This window comes from Cryptomeria japonica, chromosome 3 (genome assembly GCF_030272615.1).
Source record: "Cryptomeria japonica chromosome 3, Sugi_1.0, whole genome shotgun sequence".
Lineage (NCBI taxonomy): Eukaryota > Viridiplantae > Streptophyta > Pinopsida > Cupressales > Cupressaceae > Cryptomeria > Cryptomeria japonica.
Window position 1 is genome coordinate 306,900,250 of NC_081407.1, and position 21,511 is coordinate 306,921,760.

The window sequence follows — 21,511 nt, forward strand, 5'->3', positions numbered from 1 at the left end:
CACTTGTATTTTCCTACAAAAGTAAGTTGCACAACTATTTTAAATAAATTATTTATTTAAAATCCTATTTATCCTCACCCACTTGAAACCTTTAATGGTTTCCCTTAAAGTATTCAAACTTGATGGCTTTAAAGTCTTCAAACTTGATGGCTTCCTTCTATAATCTTCTTAAGACTTTAATGGTTTTCCTTAAAGTCTTCAAGCCTTTAATGGTTTCCTTCAAAGTCTTCAAGCATTTTAAATGCTTTATCTTCTTTTTCTCATTTAAATAAATTAATATTTATTTAAATATTTATCCAAATTCAACTTACACCATTTAATTGAAATAATGATTTTATTTTAATTGAAAATACCAAAATTTCTCCCACTTGCATTTTCCTACAAAATCCACTTGTATGCCTAAACCCCTTCTAGATTCTTCTAAACCCTTCCTAATTAGCCTAATCCATCCCCTAAATATTGTCACATTCCTAAGCAAATTGGAGTCACTTCTCAAAGACTCCAAAGTCTTTGAAAAGCAATTAATGCTTTGTGTGTTCAACAAATTAACCCTCATAGTCTTGGATAACCTTTGAAAGCTTTCAACCTTCAACCACTTAATCCCCAAAGTCTCCAATAACCATTAATGGTTAATTCAACCCTCCCACATGGTTAAAACATTTGTTTTGACTCAACCTCTACCCAACCCAAAGGTCTCATCAGGCCATTAATGCTTTGACCATGATTATCTCTTAAACATTTGCACAAAGGTTTATCCTTGGATTAACTCTTAATCCAATGGGTAATCTTAATTTAGACTTGACCCTTACCTTCTAGATAACCATGAGGTCTTCTCAGGCCTTTAATGCCTCCAACCTCTTCTCTCAACCCAATCCTATGTTGAAACTTGTCACCATTTTATTGGTGCCAATTGTGCACATGGATCCCCAACTTTCAATCCTAACCCTTGTTAAGATTGCTCAATCTTAACCCTTCATTTCCCTATTTCTTCTATAAATAGAACCCTTCTCCTCAAGCAAAAGAAAGAAGCATTTTAGAGTATTGTTGTTATACTGGCATTAGCATAGAGCTTTTTCATAGCATCACTATCTACTCTTGCATAGTATTTGCTTATCATATTCAACCATCTTGAATCTCCATATGGCATCCATGGCTAGTGCTAAAAGCTAAGAGCTACACTCATTTGGGACTTGGAGAGGAGAGAAACAAGGGAGGAGCATCAAAAGGCATCATGGAAGCATCTTAAGGAGGCTCTTCTCCTTTCTTTTATTTTGTTAAACTTCTTTCATGCTTTTTGAAATCTCTCTTGATATGTTTGGAATGGTTTTTAGTTCTTTGTTTTGTTTTTATGATTGAAACTAACTTATTAACATTGAACTTTGTTGTTGCCTTGTCCCCATTTCCATGACATCAATAATATTAAAAATCTTATAAAAGAAAACCAAAATGATACTATTTAGAATAAACTAAAATACATAAACTATATAAAATATATAATAATAATTTTTTCTCTACAAAATTAAATTTTAAAATCATATACTACAAAAAGTTTATCAATAAAAAACTATATTCAACGTTTAAATACCAAAAGTACATTTTCTTCCACTTCTGGGTTAAGTAGGTCCCACAAAAATATAGTTTTCATGGATTTCTACGAAGTTTAAAACTTCGTGTGACTACATGGATGTGCCAGTTTGGTCGTAGATTACATGGGTTTTACTAAATCCAATCCCCGATTGTTGCAAGCCCTTACTTTTCCGCCACGGAAAGCAAATAATTATCTCGTATCAAATGGTTTTTACACAGGAACTTTGACCAGAAAGAAGGCCACAGAAACACCGCTGAAACCAGGGCTTACAAACCATTTTATTTTATTTGGCTTTTTTCATTGGAAGATCCATCTGACATGAGAATGATGGAGCAGTAAAGCCTGGAATGTAAACATGGCGAACCGATCACGGGTGGAAGCAGTGGTGTCTCTGTTTGTTACCGTGCATCCTCATGAATTGCCTTCTCTACTTCATGCCTTCACGTGTTTTTTCTTTGTAATTCTCTTCACCTTTTCCTATTTATTACCAATTTCATTATTTCCCGCTCTTTTTCTATTCTGTTTTTAAATTTTCGCTTCTTGGTTGGGTAGTGAGGTTTCATATATAATATACACATGATTTGTCAAGGATGAGTTTACTGTTGTGTTTCGTAATGTGAAAATTCAGGGTCATAAGTTTTGAACAATATGGAAGGTCAATAAAAATAAATGTGCATCTGGGGTTTGAACAAGAGAGATTTCATAATGCATGTTAGGTGATGTTAGGCATGCTTACAGACCTTTGTAATTATATTCTATGAGATGAAATAAATCTTAATAAAATGCTATTAAGTTGGTAGTATTTACTGTTACGCATGTTTGCAGATATTTTTAATCATATTTTAATGAATGAAATCAATGAAATCAAGGCTATTAAACTAAACTTTGAATAATTCCTGTTAGAAGTGGACATTCATAGAAACAACGCTAAGAAAAAGTAAATATACTGTTATAGGTGATGATCGTACAGACTAATTTGCTATAAATGATGTTAAAAGTCACCTTATCATCTCTTCTATTTATATAGTCTGTGTGTAGATAAATTGGTAACGCTTTGTTATGAGGGTGTTTGTGGTGGACGCAATATTAGGTTAATTAACACACATGTATTAAAAGTCTAATGACTAAATCTTAACTTTTAAAATTGAATATATATACGAACAAATAACAATGATGTGAACAAGTGAATGATTGTAAACAACTAATTATAAACTATTTAGTCCTACAAACTAATTTGAGATAAAAGACGTTAAAAATTGTTTCAACATCTCTGCAATTTTTAACTCTGGGTGTAGGTGGACTGGGTTGCGAAGTCTGCTAAATTTTTGAGCTTAGCTGTGAAATTGAAATCTGACAGTATACATTTTTTGAGGAAGTTTGATTAGTCAAACTGGGTTGTGGTCCAAAGAAAATCTTTACTGTTCTTTATATATATAGCACATCAGAAATAATGAGCAGTTAGGTCAAATCTGTCATGGTTAATTAGATAGAAAGTCTGCTACTCTATGCCAAAAGAAGAAAAACGAAGAAATGGCCTCATTTAGATGAAAAAATCAATCTTCTTCAATAGACAAAGTCACCTTAGATATGCAAGGTTGCCGTTTTCTATGCATAAAATAAACAAGACAAGAAAATGAGCACAATTTAGTCAAAATATGTTTTGTTCAATAGACAAAGGAGTCTTAGATAGACGAGTGTGCTACTCTCTGTGCAAAAAAAAAGAAAGAAAAGAAAATGGATGCAATGGGCGATTTTTTTTTTTTTCAACAGAAGAAGTAATAGCTGAGTAAAAAAAAGCAGGACAAGGAAATGGGCATTGATGGTCATGCTCAAAATACAAACAGTTGTATGCATATACACACACAAAAGGAAACAAAAGTTGAGTTATTAAACAGATGTCCAGTGAGCTGGAAACCTATCATGTTCAATAGACAAAGTAGCCCTACGTTGCTGAGTCTGTTAAAAATAAGCAAGATCAAGAAAGGGCTTGTATTTTCTAAAAATAGCATAATATAATATAGTGTGAATTTAAGTCTCTCCTTGATTGTTTGAGCTTTGGAGTGGCCCCCGGGCCTTCCATAAAAGAAACATAAAAACCCTTTACTGAATTGCATAGATGGCTATGTGTCCTTGATGTATTGGGGTTGCTTTTGATGCTCCAGAAAATTACTGAGACCTGATTAGTTTTTGGGTTTGGAATATAAGCCTCTGAGCGTAGAATAAACTTTGCATTTTTAAGAGCCCACTAACCCATGTGGTTTAGCAGCAAGGTCAAGAACTTGGAGGGTAAACCCCCTCACATTGAGTGGTCTCAGTGTTGGTGTGCAATGATGAGGTTGCTAGTGTGCTATGGCAGGGTCGCTAGTGTGCTATGGTGGGTTGCTAGTGTGTTGGAGGGTTAACCCCTCACATTGAGTGGTCTCAGTGTTGGTGTACTATGATGAGGTTGCTAGTGTGCTATGGCAGGGTTGCTAGTGTGCAATGGTGGGGTTGCTAGTGTTGGTGTAATGTGATGGGGTTGCTAGTGCGCAATGGTGGGGTTGCTAGTGCACTATGATGAGATTGCTAGGCTTCTTCAATATTGAGGAATACATAATACATAATAAAAAATGGAAAAAATTTAATAGCAAGCAAGTAAAAAGGTTGTATATTCAGATCTCAGCAAATGTCCACTCTAATTGTTAGAATTTAGAGGATGAAGATAGTGACAATTGGTTCAGCTGATTGTTGGTTAAAATAAACGAAATCAACATATTGTTCAAAGTGGTCATGACTGAGTGGTAAGGAGGAGCTATTACCACGATGGAGTCCCAGGTTCACATCCTGACTGGGAATCGCTGGACTGAGCTTCCTGCTGTTGTAGCCACTTAAGTCAGTTAAGAGTGTGTGCATTCTATATGCTTAGGGAATGAGGCCCCTTCTTAGTCCACGAAAATGGAATCGGTTGCTGTCATCTCCAGGTACCCTTAACAAAAAGAATTGACTAACGCTTATGAATGACCCCAAAAGTGTCACCAAGAATAGGAAGTCAAGTCCACAAACGTTAGGAGGAGCCTACAAAGTGCATAGGAAAACACACAACAAAATTAATTTGGATTGAAACTACTAAAGAAGCTTGCACTTTGTTTTTCCTTTGAGTTTAAAGAGATTACTGAAAATGGGTAATTAATAAAAAAAATGGACTGAAATAAATTTTGAAGATAGTATGATATTTACTATGCAAGATGATGACTGGTGGGGTTATATGCCATGCGTAATCAGAATGTATAAAAAGAGGAAGAGAGAGGTTGGGAGGGCATGTTTAATGTCATAGATGTGTTTCATTGTATCTTAAGGTATTTCTATTAATAGAAGCGCCAATGTGGCAATATTAAAGGATTCTGTTGAGAGCATGTTAGTTGTTTGTTCCAAACTGATGGTCCTCACCTTATTACCTTTTTTATTCGACGTTTTTGTTATTATCTTATTTCCACGTATATATCTTGTGTTCATAATGATTAGATCTCATGTGAATGTTAGTATGCAATGAATATGTTATGAAATAAAGTTATTTGCTTATATTATCAAGTTGAAGAAGTAAAAGTTTGTTACACTGATTCACCCTGCCCCCCCCACTCCCCACCCCTCACAGTATAACTGTGTTCTCAACAACCTCTTCTTTCTTATGGATGGTAGTACTTCCATGACTCAGCTTCATGTTCGTTTCGATTTGAGGGTTTTATAGATTTTTGGTTCAATATCTATGGTGATGCCGATCCATGTTATTCTATTGTTCTGGTTTAACCATTTTGGCGTTTTTTAGACTTGTGGGGTCTTCCAGTTGATAAGTGGATATGGATTTGCATGTGTGTTCATGAACACAGTGGTTTTGCAGGTTTTACATAGCTAATTAAAACTTGTGTATTGTAGATCTGTAGATAAGCTATTTTCTAGACCATGGTTCTTTTGGGGTGATTCTGGATGAGATAGTTGTAGTTCTACATGTATACTTCATGCATGTTTTGAGGAGGTGTGTGGTCTTCTGTGTATGAAGATGTTGGTACGTGATCAGTCACTTAACATTTTCTGTAGTGGACATGTTTGGCAAATCAGATTTGTGCTTCATCTGGTGATTGAGTCATGTTGTTTACATGATTATTCTCTTTCACATCTCATTTTGTAGTTTACTAATGTGATGATGAGTATGCATGTTTTAGGGTTTGGATCTACGAGTTACGTAGCTGTGTGGGCTGATCACCTATTTAGTTGCAGTGGGATGATTCAGTTGTGGTCTGTATATATCCACCAGGTTAGATTCAATTTTTGTGCAGACTTTGTTAGTTGGCCTTGTTTGTGGTTAATTGTGCATTGGTATGCTGCTTTGAGATGAGAGGATGAATGATGTTTGAGTACCTGAATAGTTAGTTATGGGGATTTGTAGCACGTTTATCATGATGTCATGGATAACTTGGATACATAGTTTTTTGTGTGAGTTATTTGACAATGATGGTTTTATTTCCTTGGCTTGGAGATCTTGGTTTTGCTTGGTGTTATCAGCTTTACAATTGCATGTGTGTGGACCTGGATGATCTTCAGATTAGGAGATAGTTTGTCATGATGCTTGGAGAGTTCAATATCACAGTTGAATGGGAGCCTTAGCAATGATTGTGGATTCATCACTTGGTGATTGATGATCTTCTTTAGTGTTGCAAATATTTTTTGGAGGAGCTCTTAGATCCTGTTGCTGCAGAAGGGTTCTTTTGCATTTGTATGCCCACTCTTAGAAGATGGTTATCTTCATGTGATTGGGTATATTTGACATCTTGGAGCTATGGAGGACTCATGGAGTCTTTAGTTGAGGTGTTGTTTATGCTTTGATAGGTGATGTTTCGTTTAGAGTATGTTTACTATTATGTCATGGTATACTCTTGATTATCAGTTTTAGAGTTTGGCATGGCATGTTGCTTTTGAGGCCATGATGTGTTCACTTGGAGCTTGTGATCTCCTAGGAGGAGATGGTTAGATCATGTTGTCATGTTTATGTTCTTGATTTATCATTGGAGCTTTGACATTGATCTTGGTTGGTTCTTCTTGTATTGAGTACATGGTCATGTGCTTGAGAGCTTTATGAGAGTGCAGCAATGCATTTGGAGTTTGGCATGTATTGATCGTTATAGGTTCTCATGGATGCATGAAGACTTAGGTGAGGCTTATAGTTCTCTTGAGATTAGAGAATTGTTGAGATGGTTACTTGATGAGATTTCAGTGGGAAGTCCAAGGAGCTTACACCTTGGTTGGACTTGAGTTCAACATGGACCTAAGGAGATTGTTCTTGGATGAGTCAATTGACTTGGATACATTGGAGGAGCATTCTTATTCCCACTCTTGGTCTACTCGGCATATAATCATTTGAAAGGCATAGCTCATTGCGTTTTCAATTTTATTATGTCTTATGCTTTATCTTCTCATGGAGATGGATCTTGAGCTATAGTTGCTAGTTCTGGAGGGTTCACTTGAGGATTGTTCAACATATTTATCTCCTTGGATATATGTTTTTATTTATGAGGATCATAGGAGATGATATATTGGGCTGATTTCCTGATATGGAAATGGATTTAATTTGATCTTCTTTGGTTTGAGAGGCTTATATCCATGTTGGTTACATGATACATATGTTGTGTTTGATCTTTTGAGATTGAACGGATTGTGTTCTTGAAGCTTTTCTTTTGGGGTTGTAAAGGAGTTCATACTTGACATAGTATGCATTTAGAGGTGTATGTAGAAGGTTATTCTGCAAGTGTATGATGTGCAGGTTCTCTCTTTGCTCTTGGTTATCTTCTCGGATGTTTGGATTCACATGACATTGGATGTGAGGTTTTCTATGGAGCTATGGCGATCACTAGTTTGTTGTCATGTGTTTCACTTGGTTCTTGGTGATGACATGGAGGCTTCTTTTATCTCTTTTCTTTGTTGGTTCTAGAAGTGCTTTGGCACTTTCAATTTTCCTTGTTAGTCTCAAAGCAAAGTCATCTAAAAAGGTGCTGCGTAACACATTTAGTGTACCAATCCCCCATTGAACTGTATCAGCATTGTAGAGATAAGTTTTTGAAATGCATCCAAGGTGGTCCATCTTCTTTCTAGGCTCTTCAACAAGTCAGAAAGAATTCAGGGAAGAGTGAATCTACATTGGAAATATAGGGGAAAAGAAGCTCCCTCATTTGATCCAATAGCCCGTTCATCTGAGATGGTTCAACTCTATTACTTCTTACATAGTACTTATCAATGTTGCCCTCAAATTTAATGAAGGTAGGAGTGGGAGGTCTGTTTAGCCTGTGTTGTTTCTTGGATTTCTCTGCAAATTCTAGTTTTAGATGCCATTTCAACTAGTTCCTTTTCCATTCTCCCATTCTTCCTTTGCATTTTTAACATCCGAGTTAACTGAGAGCAAAAATCTAGGTATACAGGGCATAACATGTTGAAGATATCCTCAACATCTATAAGACCTTGGGGCTTCGATGGCCACCAAATCCACCATTTTTCCTTTGTAATGTCCCCGTATAATTAAATAGTCAATTTAAATAATTTATTGTACGGCCCCGTACTTAATAATATATTTCGGGCCCTTTTATTAATTAGTTAGTTATAAACTATTTGGTGTCGGTCTGTTTGTAACCCTTCGGGAAACTTCCTAGAGCCCATATATATGGCCGAGTTAGTTATTATTGTAGGTTTGTGAAATTGGTGTTTTTCTTTGTATGTGCGAATTCCAGTTGGAGTTCAGCTTGTCTGCCATTTTGGAGGTGAGAGATCCTCCCTACTTGGCATCTGCAGTTTCGGTGGGAGTTTCTCCTCACCCTATTCTGCTTCTGTTCGGAATCTGTAATTTGTTGTGCAATCATTATCAATATAATTTGTCTTTGCACGTGCGAATCTTCATCCTAGTCTCTTGTGTCTGGAATAACAATAATTCATTCCACGCCTCCATACAACATCGAACTGACTAAGTGGCTCGAGGGTGGGACTCGGCGGGAATTCACCCACTGTACACCCCGTCTGTACAACCAACACCCACCGTATGACCGAGCAACATCTATCGCACGTCCAAACACTCACTGTACGGTCATGTCATTGATTTGCACACCGAAGGGAGGGTATATCGTACAACATCACCGTACGTTCTAAGGAGGCCGTACAAACTACACCGTACTCAGAGAGAAGGGTTGAAGGGACCGTACGACATACAAAATCTTACATCCTTGTATATCTGGTATCTCTTGTTTAAGAGCATTCTATTTTTTATGAAATTTTCTCATTTCGTTGATAAACTCATGCATACCGGTTGAGTGTTTCAATCATAAAGGTGGATCCTTTCTTCTATTCCCTTAGCACCTTAACCACCACCTTTTCTATGACTATGATCACAATCTTGTGTTCTTTCCTTATCTTTTGGCGATGATTCTTTTGAATAGCTTATTTTCATACTCTATTTTATTTTTTAATAATTGGTTCTCAGATTACATATTATTTTCTAAGTCATGACCATTTAAAAGATTACAAGAATGCTAAGACTGGGATAGTTGTAATGCCCCCACTTCTCTAGTTCTATCCAGGTGTGTAAATTCACCTGACACCCATCTCCACAGGTGAAGTTCATAGTATGGAGATGATTGGGTAGCCAAAGGGGACCTATTCTTAGACAAATTTTGCTTTGGTGGGCCTTTTATAATAAAAATTTATAATATTAAGTTATAAAGTTACTTTTTCTAAATTTGGAAAAAGTAAATAAAAGTGACTTATAAGTTACTTTATCTTTTAATAAATGACTTTATATTAAAAGTCCCTTGCACACTATCCTAGGTGAATTTTAATAACTTAAAAGGTGGTTCGAATTTCATGAAGAGGACCCCCCTTCAAGATGGTGCCACTTCTCTTTTGATGCCTTTAGGGGTTTGAATTAGGGGTTGAAGGCATAAGTGTGGATTTGGAATCATTATGGAGCATGTTTTGGTGATTATTTTCTTCATTTTCTCTCTGCAACATTCTGCCATAGCAGACACAGCAGCTTGGAGGCCCAAATTGAGGACGAAAACCCTTGATTCAGGCAGGTTGAATGATACCCCAGCCAATATTTTTACTTCAGCACTCAGAAAAGACAAGTTTCAGGTCAATTGAGGGTCAATTTGTGCAGATTTGTGGATCAGAATTGCAAGATTGACAGGGAAGATCAAATATGAGCACTTGGATTGGTTTCTTCAGCAAAAATTAGGACATTTATGCTAGCTGTACTGTTTCCCAGGCCAGTCGTACCACCTATCTTGCCTGGGAAACCGTAGAAAATAAACTGGAGGGTTTACATCTGGATTTTTTGTGCAAATTTCATTGTCAGCATTAGGAATAAAGAATTGAATCATTCTTTCAGGTTTATGGTGTCCTTGGAGAGAGATATGAGCAAATCAGTGTGGAAAATTGATCAATTTCAGTGAAGTCTCCTGGGGGCCTGAGGGAAACAGCAGCAGTTTCATTTATTTATGCAAGATTTGTTTTTGATGATTATTATTTAGGAGAATAAAACTCATTGGAGTAGTTAGGACACATTGGAAGCTCTTGTAGCAGCATCTGGATTCATTTAAAATTTTAAATCAATAAAGAAGCCCTCCAAGCAAGGCGTTGGACTCTTGGTAGGCCAATTTTGGCATATCATTGTTGAATTCCATTATTTATTGGCATTTGTTAATTGCTGTTAGAAAATCAGTCAATCTGAAAATTTATTTCCAGTCATTAGTTCATGTTTTATCATTGTTATTCGATTGCATTGTCAAATTCCCAAGACATATATATTACAAAAACACAAAAAAAAGCATAAAACCTCAAAAAACAAACATAAAAAGCAAGTTCCCCTACCGCTGGTCAAAGAAATCAGAATCAGAAAATTAAATCAGATTGCTATATTCAGTAGTTGGCATCTTTCAATAGTTGTTTTCAGTGCTATTTTTGTTAAGAGAGATGTTTTGGATATTCTTAAGCATGACCTATTGGTGACAAATTCTAAATTTTGCAGTCTAAATTAGGTTTTGTTTGATGTTGGGAAGTAAAACCTTTTGAATAGCATGCTGTATACCCATGTCAAGTGTAACACATCTTCAAAAGCTCAATTTTGTTATATGTACAATTCTTCATTGCTTATTGAATAGCTTTTTAGAGACACAAAACATGAACCACAGTTCCATGGAAATTAATGTAAGCTACCTAAATTTAGTACGGTAATCCACATGTTAACATTCACTTGATTTGTTTTGTTTTGTGTGTAGCTTTTAAGTGCATACTTTGTTATTCTGCCTTTGAGAGATGAAGGTGCAATCTCTTTAGGTTTGGGTAAATTACCTGGCCTTTTCATGGCATCTCTAGCACTCACTTTCATTGCTGCCCCAGCTTCAACATATATTTTTTCTTTGTCTCATCTTTCAAAAGGCAAGGTATTTTTCTCAACAAACTTTTCTTGATTTGATATGCATTGGAGTGTTCATGTTACAAGTATATGCTTATAGAATAATTGGTTGAAATAGATGCTTGAAAATGATTACAAGAGATATTCACTTTTGTTCTCTATCTAGTGTGTTTTTATTTTTTTTTCATTTCATCCATCCCGTATACTTTTTGAATATTGATTAACAAAACCTTGTCTCATTTTTGAAGTTTAAGAAGGAATAATCACGGTGCCATATAGAGGAATGCAATGAAACTTAGTGCCATTTTCAATTGTATTTGCAATCCATATGCTTTTCCACTAAGTTTTTTGAAAGAAACACAAGCCCTTGAACTATTTACCTAATGACTACACATATGTTGCTTTATGATTGAAGGTCATATGAAATATAATCTAAACAATTGTACATATACACATGCATATAATGCTTTATCTATGCTGGCTATAGTTGCTTTATTTTGTTTTGTCATGAAGTTGAGGATTGTTTCTTTCTATCCCTTATTCTGATATTTAAATGGTTGTTGTGAAAGAATAAAATGTATTATTGTGGAATTCAAGGTCATATGAAATATAATCTAAACATTTGTACATATACACATGAATTTAATGCTTTATCTATGCAGGCTATAGTTGCTTTATTTTGTTTTGTCATGAAGTTGAGGGTTGTCTCTCTCTATCCCTTATTCTGATATTTAAATGGTTGTTGTGAAAGAATAAAATGTATTATTGTGGAATTTGAAAGCACATCGAGGTACATTTTAAAAGAACTCCAAGAATGGAAAAAATAACTAAAACTATAACAGTAAAAGTAACTAGAAGTGGTGAACCTAAAACACGTAAATGATTTTACATGTTAAAAGATAAAGTCAGGTAAAAGAAGTAACCATTTGAAAGGAAAATCTCTCCGAATTTCTTGAGACAGAATACTGGTAATGCATACATTCTTGTAGTTGGGACTCTGAGTAATGGGAACTAACTGGCATCCTGTGGAAACAAGAGGCTATCCTAGCATGTCTAAAGTGTACATAAGAGGATTGGGGTACTTCGGTAGCACCTCACAAATAGGGGCATTGTTTCATTGACCTATCTCCACCCTATGTGGAATTGTTGAAACCAAGGGGCTCTTGACACTTCTGATGACCAAAATAGACAAAAATGAGTGTGGAATCAGCTTAGTACTTATAAGAGCCTCTTGTAGAGTTTTCTATTTGATAGGGACAGTGTCCCAAAGGTAAAGGGCCAAACACCTCTGGTTGCCATAATGGCAAAAGGTATCTAGAGTACATCCTTAGCGTTCTATCCAAAAAATGGTATTTTTTTTGTATCTCACATAAATCAGACTACTGTAGATAAAGTGTTCCCCATATTCCAACTGCTAAAATAAACGAAGCTGAATAATTCTATCACTTCATGGAATACAGTGGACTGTCTCAGCTCAGAACTGGTGGAACATACCCTCCCTGAGTGAAACCCTACAGCACTGTGACCAATTTTGTTGGCAATATTGAGGATAGATGTAGGTGCCATTACAATCTACAAGGAATGCTTAGAATAGAAATCCATTTTAGGGCTAAATGTATTGATTTTAGCATGGAAACCATTACTGCAGAAGTGATTAATGTCTAAAATTTTTTGATGATAAGAAGTACAATTTAATACTTTGAGAAGAACTTGTCCAATTTAAGGTACATTCATTTTGCATTGTTTTGATTGAAGAAGCTATGGTCGATGACGTACAAACCTTGGAGAGGAGAATGGAATAGAATCAGTTAAAAAATGTATGATATATGGTACTTAGAGAGGGATTCAATGGTCTAGCTTGCTTAGAGAATAATACATGTTCATATCTCTTGGATTAGTTTTGCTTATTGTACTTCCACTAATGGAATATTTGTAGCTAAACCTCGCAACCATTGTGTCCATGACTTGATATCTAACATAATCGTTGACATCCATTACTCTTAGGTTGGAAGAAGTTGAGACTAAAATCTAGGTAGAAAAAATAAATCTACAAATGATTTAATGCTCATGGAGGACCAAAATAGGTCAATGGGGCCTTAAACTGTCATTGATTACAATAGGAAGGGGAGCTAAAACTGAGCTCCAATGCATAAAAAATAAATAGAGCTGTAATGTCCTTTTTTATAATTTTTATTATTTTCTGAAAACAAACACAACTCGAACAGCAACTGTACTTGTAATATAAACGCTGGGAACTTTACAAAAATCTATAATAACTCTCAATTACTCAGAGCTGATTTGGAAACATTATGGCAGCAGCAACAACACTGATTTTATCTAATTTCAGTATGGAAAAATGATTACAATACTGATATACAAGCTGGAAACAAGTTTTCAGAATTACAGCTTTCCCAAATCAACTCACAAGTGATCAAATGATGAGATTTATGCAATATGGCTGCTGGTAGGGCATTCCAAATGATTTTCCAGCACTCCCAAATTCAGGTAGAGCACTGTATTTGTCTGATATAACCCTTTAATGATTGGTACAACACCTTATATGATTGATGTTACCCTCCAAAATGCTGCTAAAACACCTTAGATGACTGTGGCAAGGCCAGAAATGAATGTTGGTGACTAGGAAACATGAACATAATTAAGTGAACAAAAATAAGCAAATAAAATGGAAATATGAACAAAAATATAATGAAAATTTACCTCTATGATCTCTATGGCCAGTTCCTAGAAATTGTGTTCATAAAAAATCCAGTCAACTATGTCAACCCCTGCATTGTTCTTTGCATATGATGACGTAGACCTCTCCTCACTAACAATCATGTGTATCAAAGTGGCCTTTGATTGAAGCAAGGATTGCAATGTGATAAAATTGGTTGCAAACTGAGTTATTTTAGGACAAGACAACTCCTTGTTTGTGAATTTATTCATTAATTTGAAGAACCAAGTATGATTATATATGCATGCCCAAATATTTTTAGCATACTGTACACTTGTTTTGATCCATGTAATCTTGTCAAGAGTCAAGGCAATGAGCAACACAAGGAGTTTAGAACAAAGATGAGTGCCTATCCATGAGAAGTCTAACTGCAACAACATAATTTGGTGAATTATTTGTAATTATTTGCAGTACTTTTTCCTCACCCATTTTAGCCTAGACTCCTATCAAAACTGTACAAAGGAATTCAACATTTTTGGTGTTCCATTAAGCATCAATTGACATAAAGAACATTGTGCCCTTTGAGAAAGAAACAAAATCAGCAATTCAGTTTAGTAGAAATTAGAAATCTCAATCACTAAATCAACAAATTTTGAGAAGTACAATTTGAATTACCTGAAGAAGAAAGAAGAAAATTCAACGATGTTCTATTTCTTTTAGCGGTCCAACTATTAGTTATGATGGTGCAACCCTTCTTCAATATGTCATGTTGCTCGTCAACTTTGGCTTTCACATCAGCCAAATTTTGACTCAAAATGCACTGGTTTATCTCCTCATCATTAGGGGTTTTGAAATCCTCCACAATTAGTAATGGCATATATCATGTTTTGCTAATAAGGATACCTAAAACAAATAAGATAAACAAAATAAGTGTTCTAGATTAAGAATTTAAGAGTTTACTTTAAATTCTAAATACTGCTAAATACAAAAATTCAGAAGACAAAGAAATTAAGCTATTATTTTAAAACACAAAATGATAATTACTTATCTGTTTGAAATGGAATGATAAAATAGAACTGGAAGTCTCCAATTGTATTTTTTACGACAGCATGCTTATCCTTGTTCAAACCATGCCCTCAAGTGATGGTTGGGCACCTAGAGTAGTGCGTGGAGCAAAAAATAAATCTAAATTGGATGAAAATCCATGAACTATAGTTCCAATACTAACACTACCAGTGTCACTACCACCATCACTACTCAAAGATCCAGGAAATGGAGGAATGGAAGAAGCCTCTCCATCAATGGCTGTTATTTTTTTCTTTGCCTCCTTTTTAATTATTTTTGTTACTCAAAAGTTTCTAATTGGTTTTGCATTTCACATATAATTTAAGGAGGCATCGTTGGGCATGGTTTAATATTATGGCATGGTATATGTGCAAGGTGATATTTAAATTGGTTAGTGCTTCCTTTAAACATTTGTGTTTTGCAATGGATACATGCTCTCCCCTTTCTTTGCCCCAAGGATGACATGTTTTAAAAAATGACCTTTTCTAACTATGGTTGACATTGTGATTGAAAATTTGGAACAATTTATAGATATGAAGTATGCTTCAATAAGATATAAATAAAAAATAATTAATAAATTAATATTTACGATTTCTAGTGAAACTAAAAACAATTAGGGTTTGTAGTTGTAAAATTAAAAAAAAATACAAAAAAAGTTGGGGTTTGTTCTTTTCTGCATAAACCTAAATAAAAAAAAGTAAATATATGTAGAACACAATGGATATTAAAAAATAAAATAAAATACAAATTTCTTCTAGTTTGCTCCAAATCAATGGTGGGCTCCTTCAAATCCTTCGTACAATCTTCTAGATGTGGTAAGAGTTGTTGCAAACCTACTCATATGGTCTTCAATCAGTATTTCTTGCTCAACTATGTGCTGTTTTTTTCTTCAATGACATGTCCTTTTGCTCAAAAACTTTATTTTCCTCCGTGTGCTCGAAAATGAAATGAATGTGCTTTTAGGGTGTGAGGTCATTTTAACTGTTTTTGTTTTAAGTCTATGTTGTTTTACGCCTTTTCTCTCAGTCGTGGTTGAGTTTTACCATAGGACTTGCTAGGTCCAGCAAGTATGGAGACTCGGCAAGTCTAATTAGACTTGTTGATTACTCAAGTCTTGAGTCTTGAGAATTGTTTGCTTTTGCACACCTTGGGACTCATGAGTTTTGGCAAATCCAAGTGATCTTGTCACATTGATCTCTATACATGTAAAATTGGTAACAATTATTTTCAAACTTATTGGTTTGTTCACTGCAGCCCCGAAGTCTTGGTCCAGTTCAAACCATGTTCGTGGTCTTGGGCCAGTTTTCTGTGGGTCCAGTCAGGTTACTACATCCAACTTGTGGGTTCGTCCATGCCGAACCTAGCCCAAATTCACAAATATTTTTAATATTTTAAAGTGTATTTTTTGCAAAAAGTGCAATTCGATCCCCCAACCCTAATTTTGCCCCATTGAAAACAACAAGAAGGCAAAACCTATGTCAATTATGCTATTGTGAATGAAAAACAAAAACATTTCCTCCATTGCTGAATCTTTTTGCTTGCCATTGCACAAAGAGAGTTGAAGATTGATTGTTGAATGCTCCAAGCTAGTTGTTGTGCTATTCCTACGCATTTGCAAGTGTTGGTTTGTTCTCAAAGAGATTGTAGAGGAAAATTTCTTCAAAATAGTTTGGTTTTTTGTTGTTTTTTAAAAAATTTTTCCTTTCATTTTTTCACAAATGAACTTGCTACTTTTGTTTTGAAGTTTTTTCTTTTTGGTTTGTGCTTATCCATTTGTTTATAGAACTTGTTGTGCTAGGTATTAAAATGGCAAGTGCTTCTAGCTTTGGGCTAAGTTGCCGATTAGGGTAGGGTGTTGGTATGAGATACTAGTTCGGGCACGATGGTACGGCAAATCTTTTTTCCTTGGAAATGGGTATGGGTACAACTATATATATTTATTTTAAGTATTAAATTTTAACATATTGAATTAAAAAAGAAGTAAATATCAAATCTTTTGATTTAAAACATAAAGTACAAATAAATTAAATTTTATTTGAAAAAGAAAAAATAAAAATAAAAGCAAAACTGCAAAACTAAATTTTATTCGAAAGTCGAAGCTTTCTCTTCCATCGTAGGTGAAGACAAGACATGGAGGCAAGAGAGTCATCATTGATGGAGGAAGATAGATAATTATTACGGTTTTAAATATGGCCAAACTCCATTGAATCTAGGGTGAACCCAGGGCTGCACCAATTCTGGACCCAAACTTGGATCAAACCTAACCTCGATTCCAGCCTCAAACTGCCGAGCTCGGTAATGTAGGCTCCGGGAGCCAACCTTGCTTCAAAACAAACCCACACTCTGCCCTTTGGAAATACGTGGAAATGGTACAACTTCTAGGTGGAGGAGGTCACAATTGGATTTGTGGTCGTTTCAAAGCACATTATAACAACTCATATAATTGAGTGAAAGCACATTTGTGCTTTATCCCTCGACAAGGCATCAAACTTTGTCCTAGCAAGCCAAAAGGTAAAGGCATTCTTGCAGATGAACGAGTATTGGCATATATTGAAGAGAAAGCAAAAGAAGACCAAGCAGTAGGGAAACAAGCTACAGGTGCTCATCCTTTGCTAATGACTAAGAAAGGATCGAAGACCTCTCCATCACCTTCCTATCTTGAACCTATAAAGGGCCATTTATTTTTGTTTATACACATAAGAGATCAAAGAGACCATTGGAAACGACAATTCACGATGAGGGTAGAGAGATTGCCGATCAATACATAGCTAGATGTGTCTTTGCTAATGGATTGGCATTCAATGTTGTTCGCTCACCATATTGACTAAAAATGGTGAGATCAATTAATGAGGCTCCAAAGGGGTACAAGGACCCAGGTTATGAGAAGATGCCTACTACCTTATTGGACAAAGAGGTGAAACATGTGGAGGATTCCTTGAGGCCCATCAAGGAATCATGGGTCGAAACAGGGGTGTCCATTGTATTTGATGGATGCAAAGATGCAAGAAATCGCCCATTGATCAATGTTATTGTGGTGTCCCCTAAAGGGGCAATGTTTATGAAAGTAGTAAATTGTGAAGGAAAGGTGGACGGTGCATTTATTGCCAACTTTTTTTGCGAAGCCATTGAGGAAATGGACCCCTGAAATTTTGTGCAAGTTATAACAGACAATGCCAAAAACTATAGGGCTGCTAGGTTATTGGTTGAGGAGAGTTATTCACACATTTTTTGGAAACCTTGTGCTGTCCACTTCCTCAACCTAATGCTGCGAAAAATGGGCAACAAAGTTGAATGGATCAAACAAGTGTATGTTGATGCGGAAGAGATCGAAATGTTCATCACTAACGGCCATGTGTCACCAGGCATAGTTAGAGAATTCTCAAGATTGCAGCTGCTAAAGGTATGTTAAATAATAAATGTTTTACTTTAGTGAACTTTCTAATTTTATTATAATTTTATTTATTTATTTATTTATTTTGATTTTGAAATAGGTTGGCGAGACTCGTTTTGCCTCCAATACAATTGTGTTGAGACGACTTTTGAAGGTTCGTGAGGCACTATCTAACATGGTAATCAGCCCTAAATGGACCATATGGAGGCAATGTAGCACTTCAAGGGCAGAAAAGGTTAAGAAAATGATCCTAGACATTTGGTAGGACTCACTAAGCCTATATTGAGCATGATCTATTATAGTGACATGGATAGGCCTTATTTTGGGTGAGGTATATGATGGCATTAACACAATGATTGAGAATATGAAAGTCACCATAAATGCAAAAGAGCAAGATCCCAAAGAAAACTTCTTCAAAGAACTAAACCAAATCATGGTACAGAGATGGAACAAAATGACCACTTTTGTTGCATCTTCTTACCTTTGCATTAAGTCCCAAATATTATAGTTCTCCGCTCCTTTTTGGTGGCAGTGGCACAAGACTTGCCCCATATAGAGAATCCTGAAGTTGCTCAAGGGTACAAGGCAACACTTAATAGACTCTTTGGTGATTGTGACATGCGGGATGCAGTGAGGGCTGAGTTCATGAGTTTTGCAAGCACAAATGATTGCTGTTTTGATGCTATTCAGGACAAGTATATGGTTGATGCTCATAGTTGGTAGTACTTCCATTGAGAATCATACCTGCACTAACAACTTCTTGCCATCAAAATTTTATTGCAAGTAAGTTTTATAAAATAAAATCTTATATCTTATAAGTTTTATTTATATTTTAATTTTATTTATAACTCTTAACTCTCTAATTTTATCTTGATAGGTTGCTAGTTCATCTTCATTTGTGAGGAATTAAAGTATATACTTCTTCATGTACTCAATAAAGTGCAATAGACTACACTCCAAAAAGGTAGAGGACTTGGTGGTTGTGCATTATAACTTGTGGCTCCTTACACACAAAGAAAATGCCTACAAAGAAGGGGAGACAAAGAAGTCGGATATTGAGCTAGAGTATATTGAGTTGGATGTTTCAATTTCCCACCTTGTCGAACTTAGAGTTGATGATGACTATGAGCCACCTAGTGAGCATGGGAGTGCTAATGTCAGTGCCAATGCCACTATCTATCTGTGGTTCTTCTAATTTACCACAACATATGGAGGAAGATGATAATATTTTTGATGACCCATATGATATTTGATCAATGATGGCTGATTATTGACCCTTGACATTATTATTTTTGAACTAAAACTTTAATATATATCATGACAATCGAGTTTTGACTATTAATATGGTGGTGTATTTTGCTATGTTATTTGACTATTAGTATAGTGGTGTATTTTGAACTTAATTACTGCTGCAAATATGTGTATATTTTTTATTTTTATAGGTTTTTGTATGGACGAACCCAACCCTCAAATTTGTTTTGCTTGAACCTGCAAATTGAACCCTTAAACCCAAACCCGAGCTTGAACCAGCAGTGTAACCTTGATTATTTTATGACTTTGATGAGGCATCGAGGCAATGGTTGTAGAAGTAAGGCAAGAAAACATACAATGGACTGCTAGTGCTCAAAACAAAATATGCTATGTTCCATAACATTTTGGGGATGGCAATCCAAGGGAATATTTTTTGGGGATGGTTGGGAATGACAATATATATATCATAATTTTAAGTTTCAGACCTGGAATTGACATTTAGATTAGGCCAAGACATGACAAATTTAAAAAATTGCAAAATATAGAGATTTTCTAAGGATTTAAAGATTTTATTATGCACCCTTTGATAAATCAATTTTAAAAACATAATAATCTTATCAATTGGAAGCCGCGTTGAGAATGTACACAAATTTTCATCAATCAAATGACCACAAAAGAAGATTTGAGTTGAAGGAAACAACATTTTTAAATATATAAATTTTCTCAAGTGTTTTAGATGTACAAAACTCATGGATTATGGTATCCATGGCATAAAAAGAATTGACAACATGGATTCATTAACTATGGTAGATAAGAACCTATTTCACTCGACTTGACATTATTAGCTCTCTATGGGTTCTTGTACTAGTCTCTCAAACAAGTCCATAATGTTGCGATAACCATAGTAACATTTCTTGGGATGAGGATTGACTTGGAAAATCAGAAGTACAAATGTAATTTATTTACTTAAAACTTCAATTGGGAAAACATAGAGAGAAAAAAAATGTCTATTTTCCATTTGGCATGGCCTTTTTTTTATTTTTATTTTTATGCATTTTAAAATGACAATGAGGGTCTAGGAGTGATAGCCCCCAATGGGGTCAAGGGTAGTGCCCTTGAGGGGGTTTGGGTGTAGCACCCCTCATAGGTTCTAGGTTAAATGTGTAAATGTTGTTCAATTTACAATTCAATATGCAAGATGTATTCTAATTTTATCTTTATATCTATGTATTATCTATCTCTATTATAATTCTGACTATCTTCTTTGTTTGGCAGGTAAGAGGAGTATTTATCGATTTCAATATCCTCTTCACAAATACCAAATGATATATATATATATATATATATATATATATTTATGAGAGGGGAGGATCAAGCAATGCCTTGACCGGTCATGTCTTATGGACATGACCGATCAAGACACTACTTGATCGCACCCCTTTGCATATGTTAACAACCGGTGTTTTAATTATTTACCAGCCCGATATTAATTGGGGTTCATGTAACATAATATATATGCCAATCGGTATAAACAGTGTTGTTTGGCGTGGCATATTAACCGATAGTAATCGGTGTCTATGTTAACCGACACCGATCACTAACTAAAGGTTGTATATATTAAACGGTGCATACTATGGCACTCGATAGCAACTCGATAATCTTATTTCATTTGCTGGGAACACATCCGATATAGATCGGGATAGATGGTTAACCTGATAACTATCGTTTTATCACCAATGTGCCATGCCATAATATGATTATCGATATTGATATAAATGTGGAATGATTATCAAATAAAATAGCTTGAAGTTTTCTTGATAGTATAATCGATAGGATAAATGATTGAATGAGAGACTTCATTTATCTCTCATTCAATCATTTATCTTACCGTAGCTACCATGCATTAACACTTCCTCTTAGCTAGGTAAGATAAATGAGAGCAGTGTATCAAGCATCACAATTTAAATGATAGTTAGCATTCTTTACACAATCTAACTTTCTAGGAAATCATATCACCTAATCACATGATATGAAGTATCACCTAAACACGTGTTACAAAAGTCCATCACATCAATCTTGTGATGATAGGATATCACCTTAGCACGTGATATCAGTATT

At 35.3% G+C, this 21,511-nt stretch overlaps 1 protein-coding gene across 4 annotated transcripts in view; it reads left to right on the plus strand.

Moving 5' to 3' along the window:
* The first annotated feature begins 1,603 nt into the window (after positions 1-1,603).
* The window catches only part of LOC131034280 (uncharacterized), a 104,552-nt gene continuing 84,644 nt past the window's right edge, over positions 1,604-21,511 (plus strand). The window contains exons 1-2 of one of the 4 annotated variants that reach the window (XM_057965726.2): positions 1,604-2,045; positions 10,876-11,040. In XM_057965726.2, the coding sequence (XP_057821709.1) occupies positions 1,944-2,045; positions 10,876-11,040 (267 nt within the window). In that variant the 5' untranslated portion in view covers positions 1,604-1,943. Of the gene's footprint in view, positions 2,046-10,875; positions 11,041-21,511 lie in introns of those variants that run through there. The other 3 variants (XM_057965724.2, XM_057965725.2, XM_057965727.2) reach the window with 3 other exon arrangements.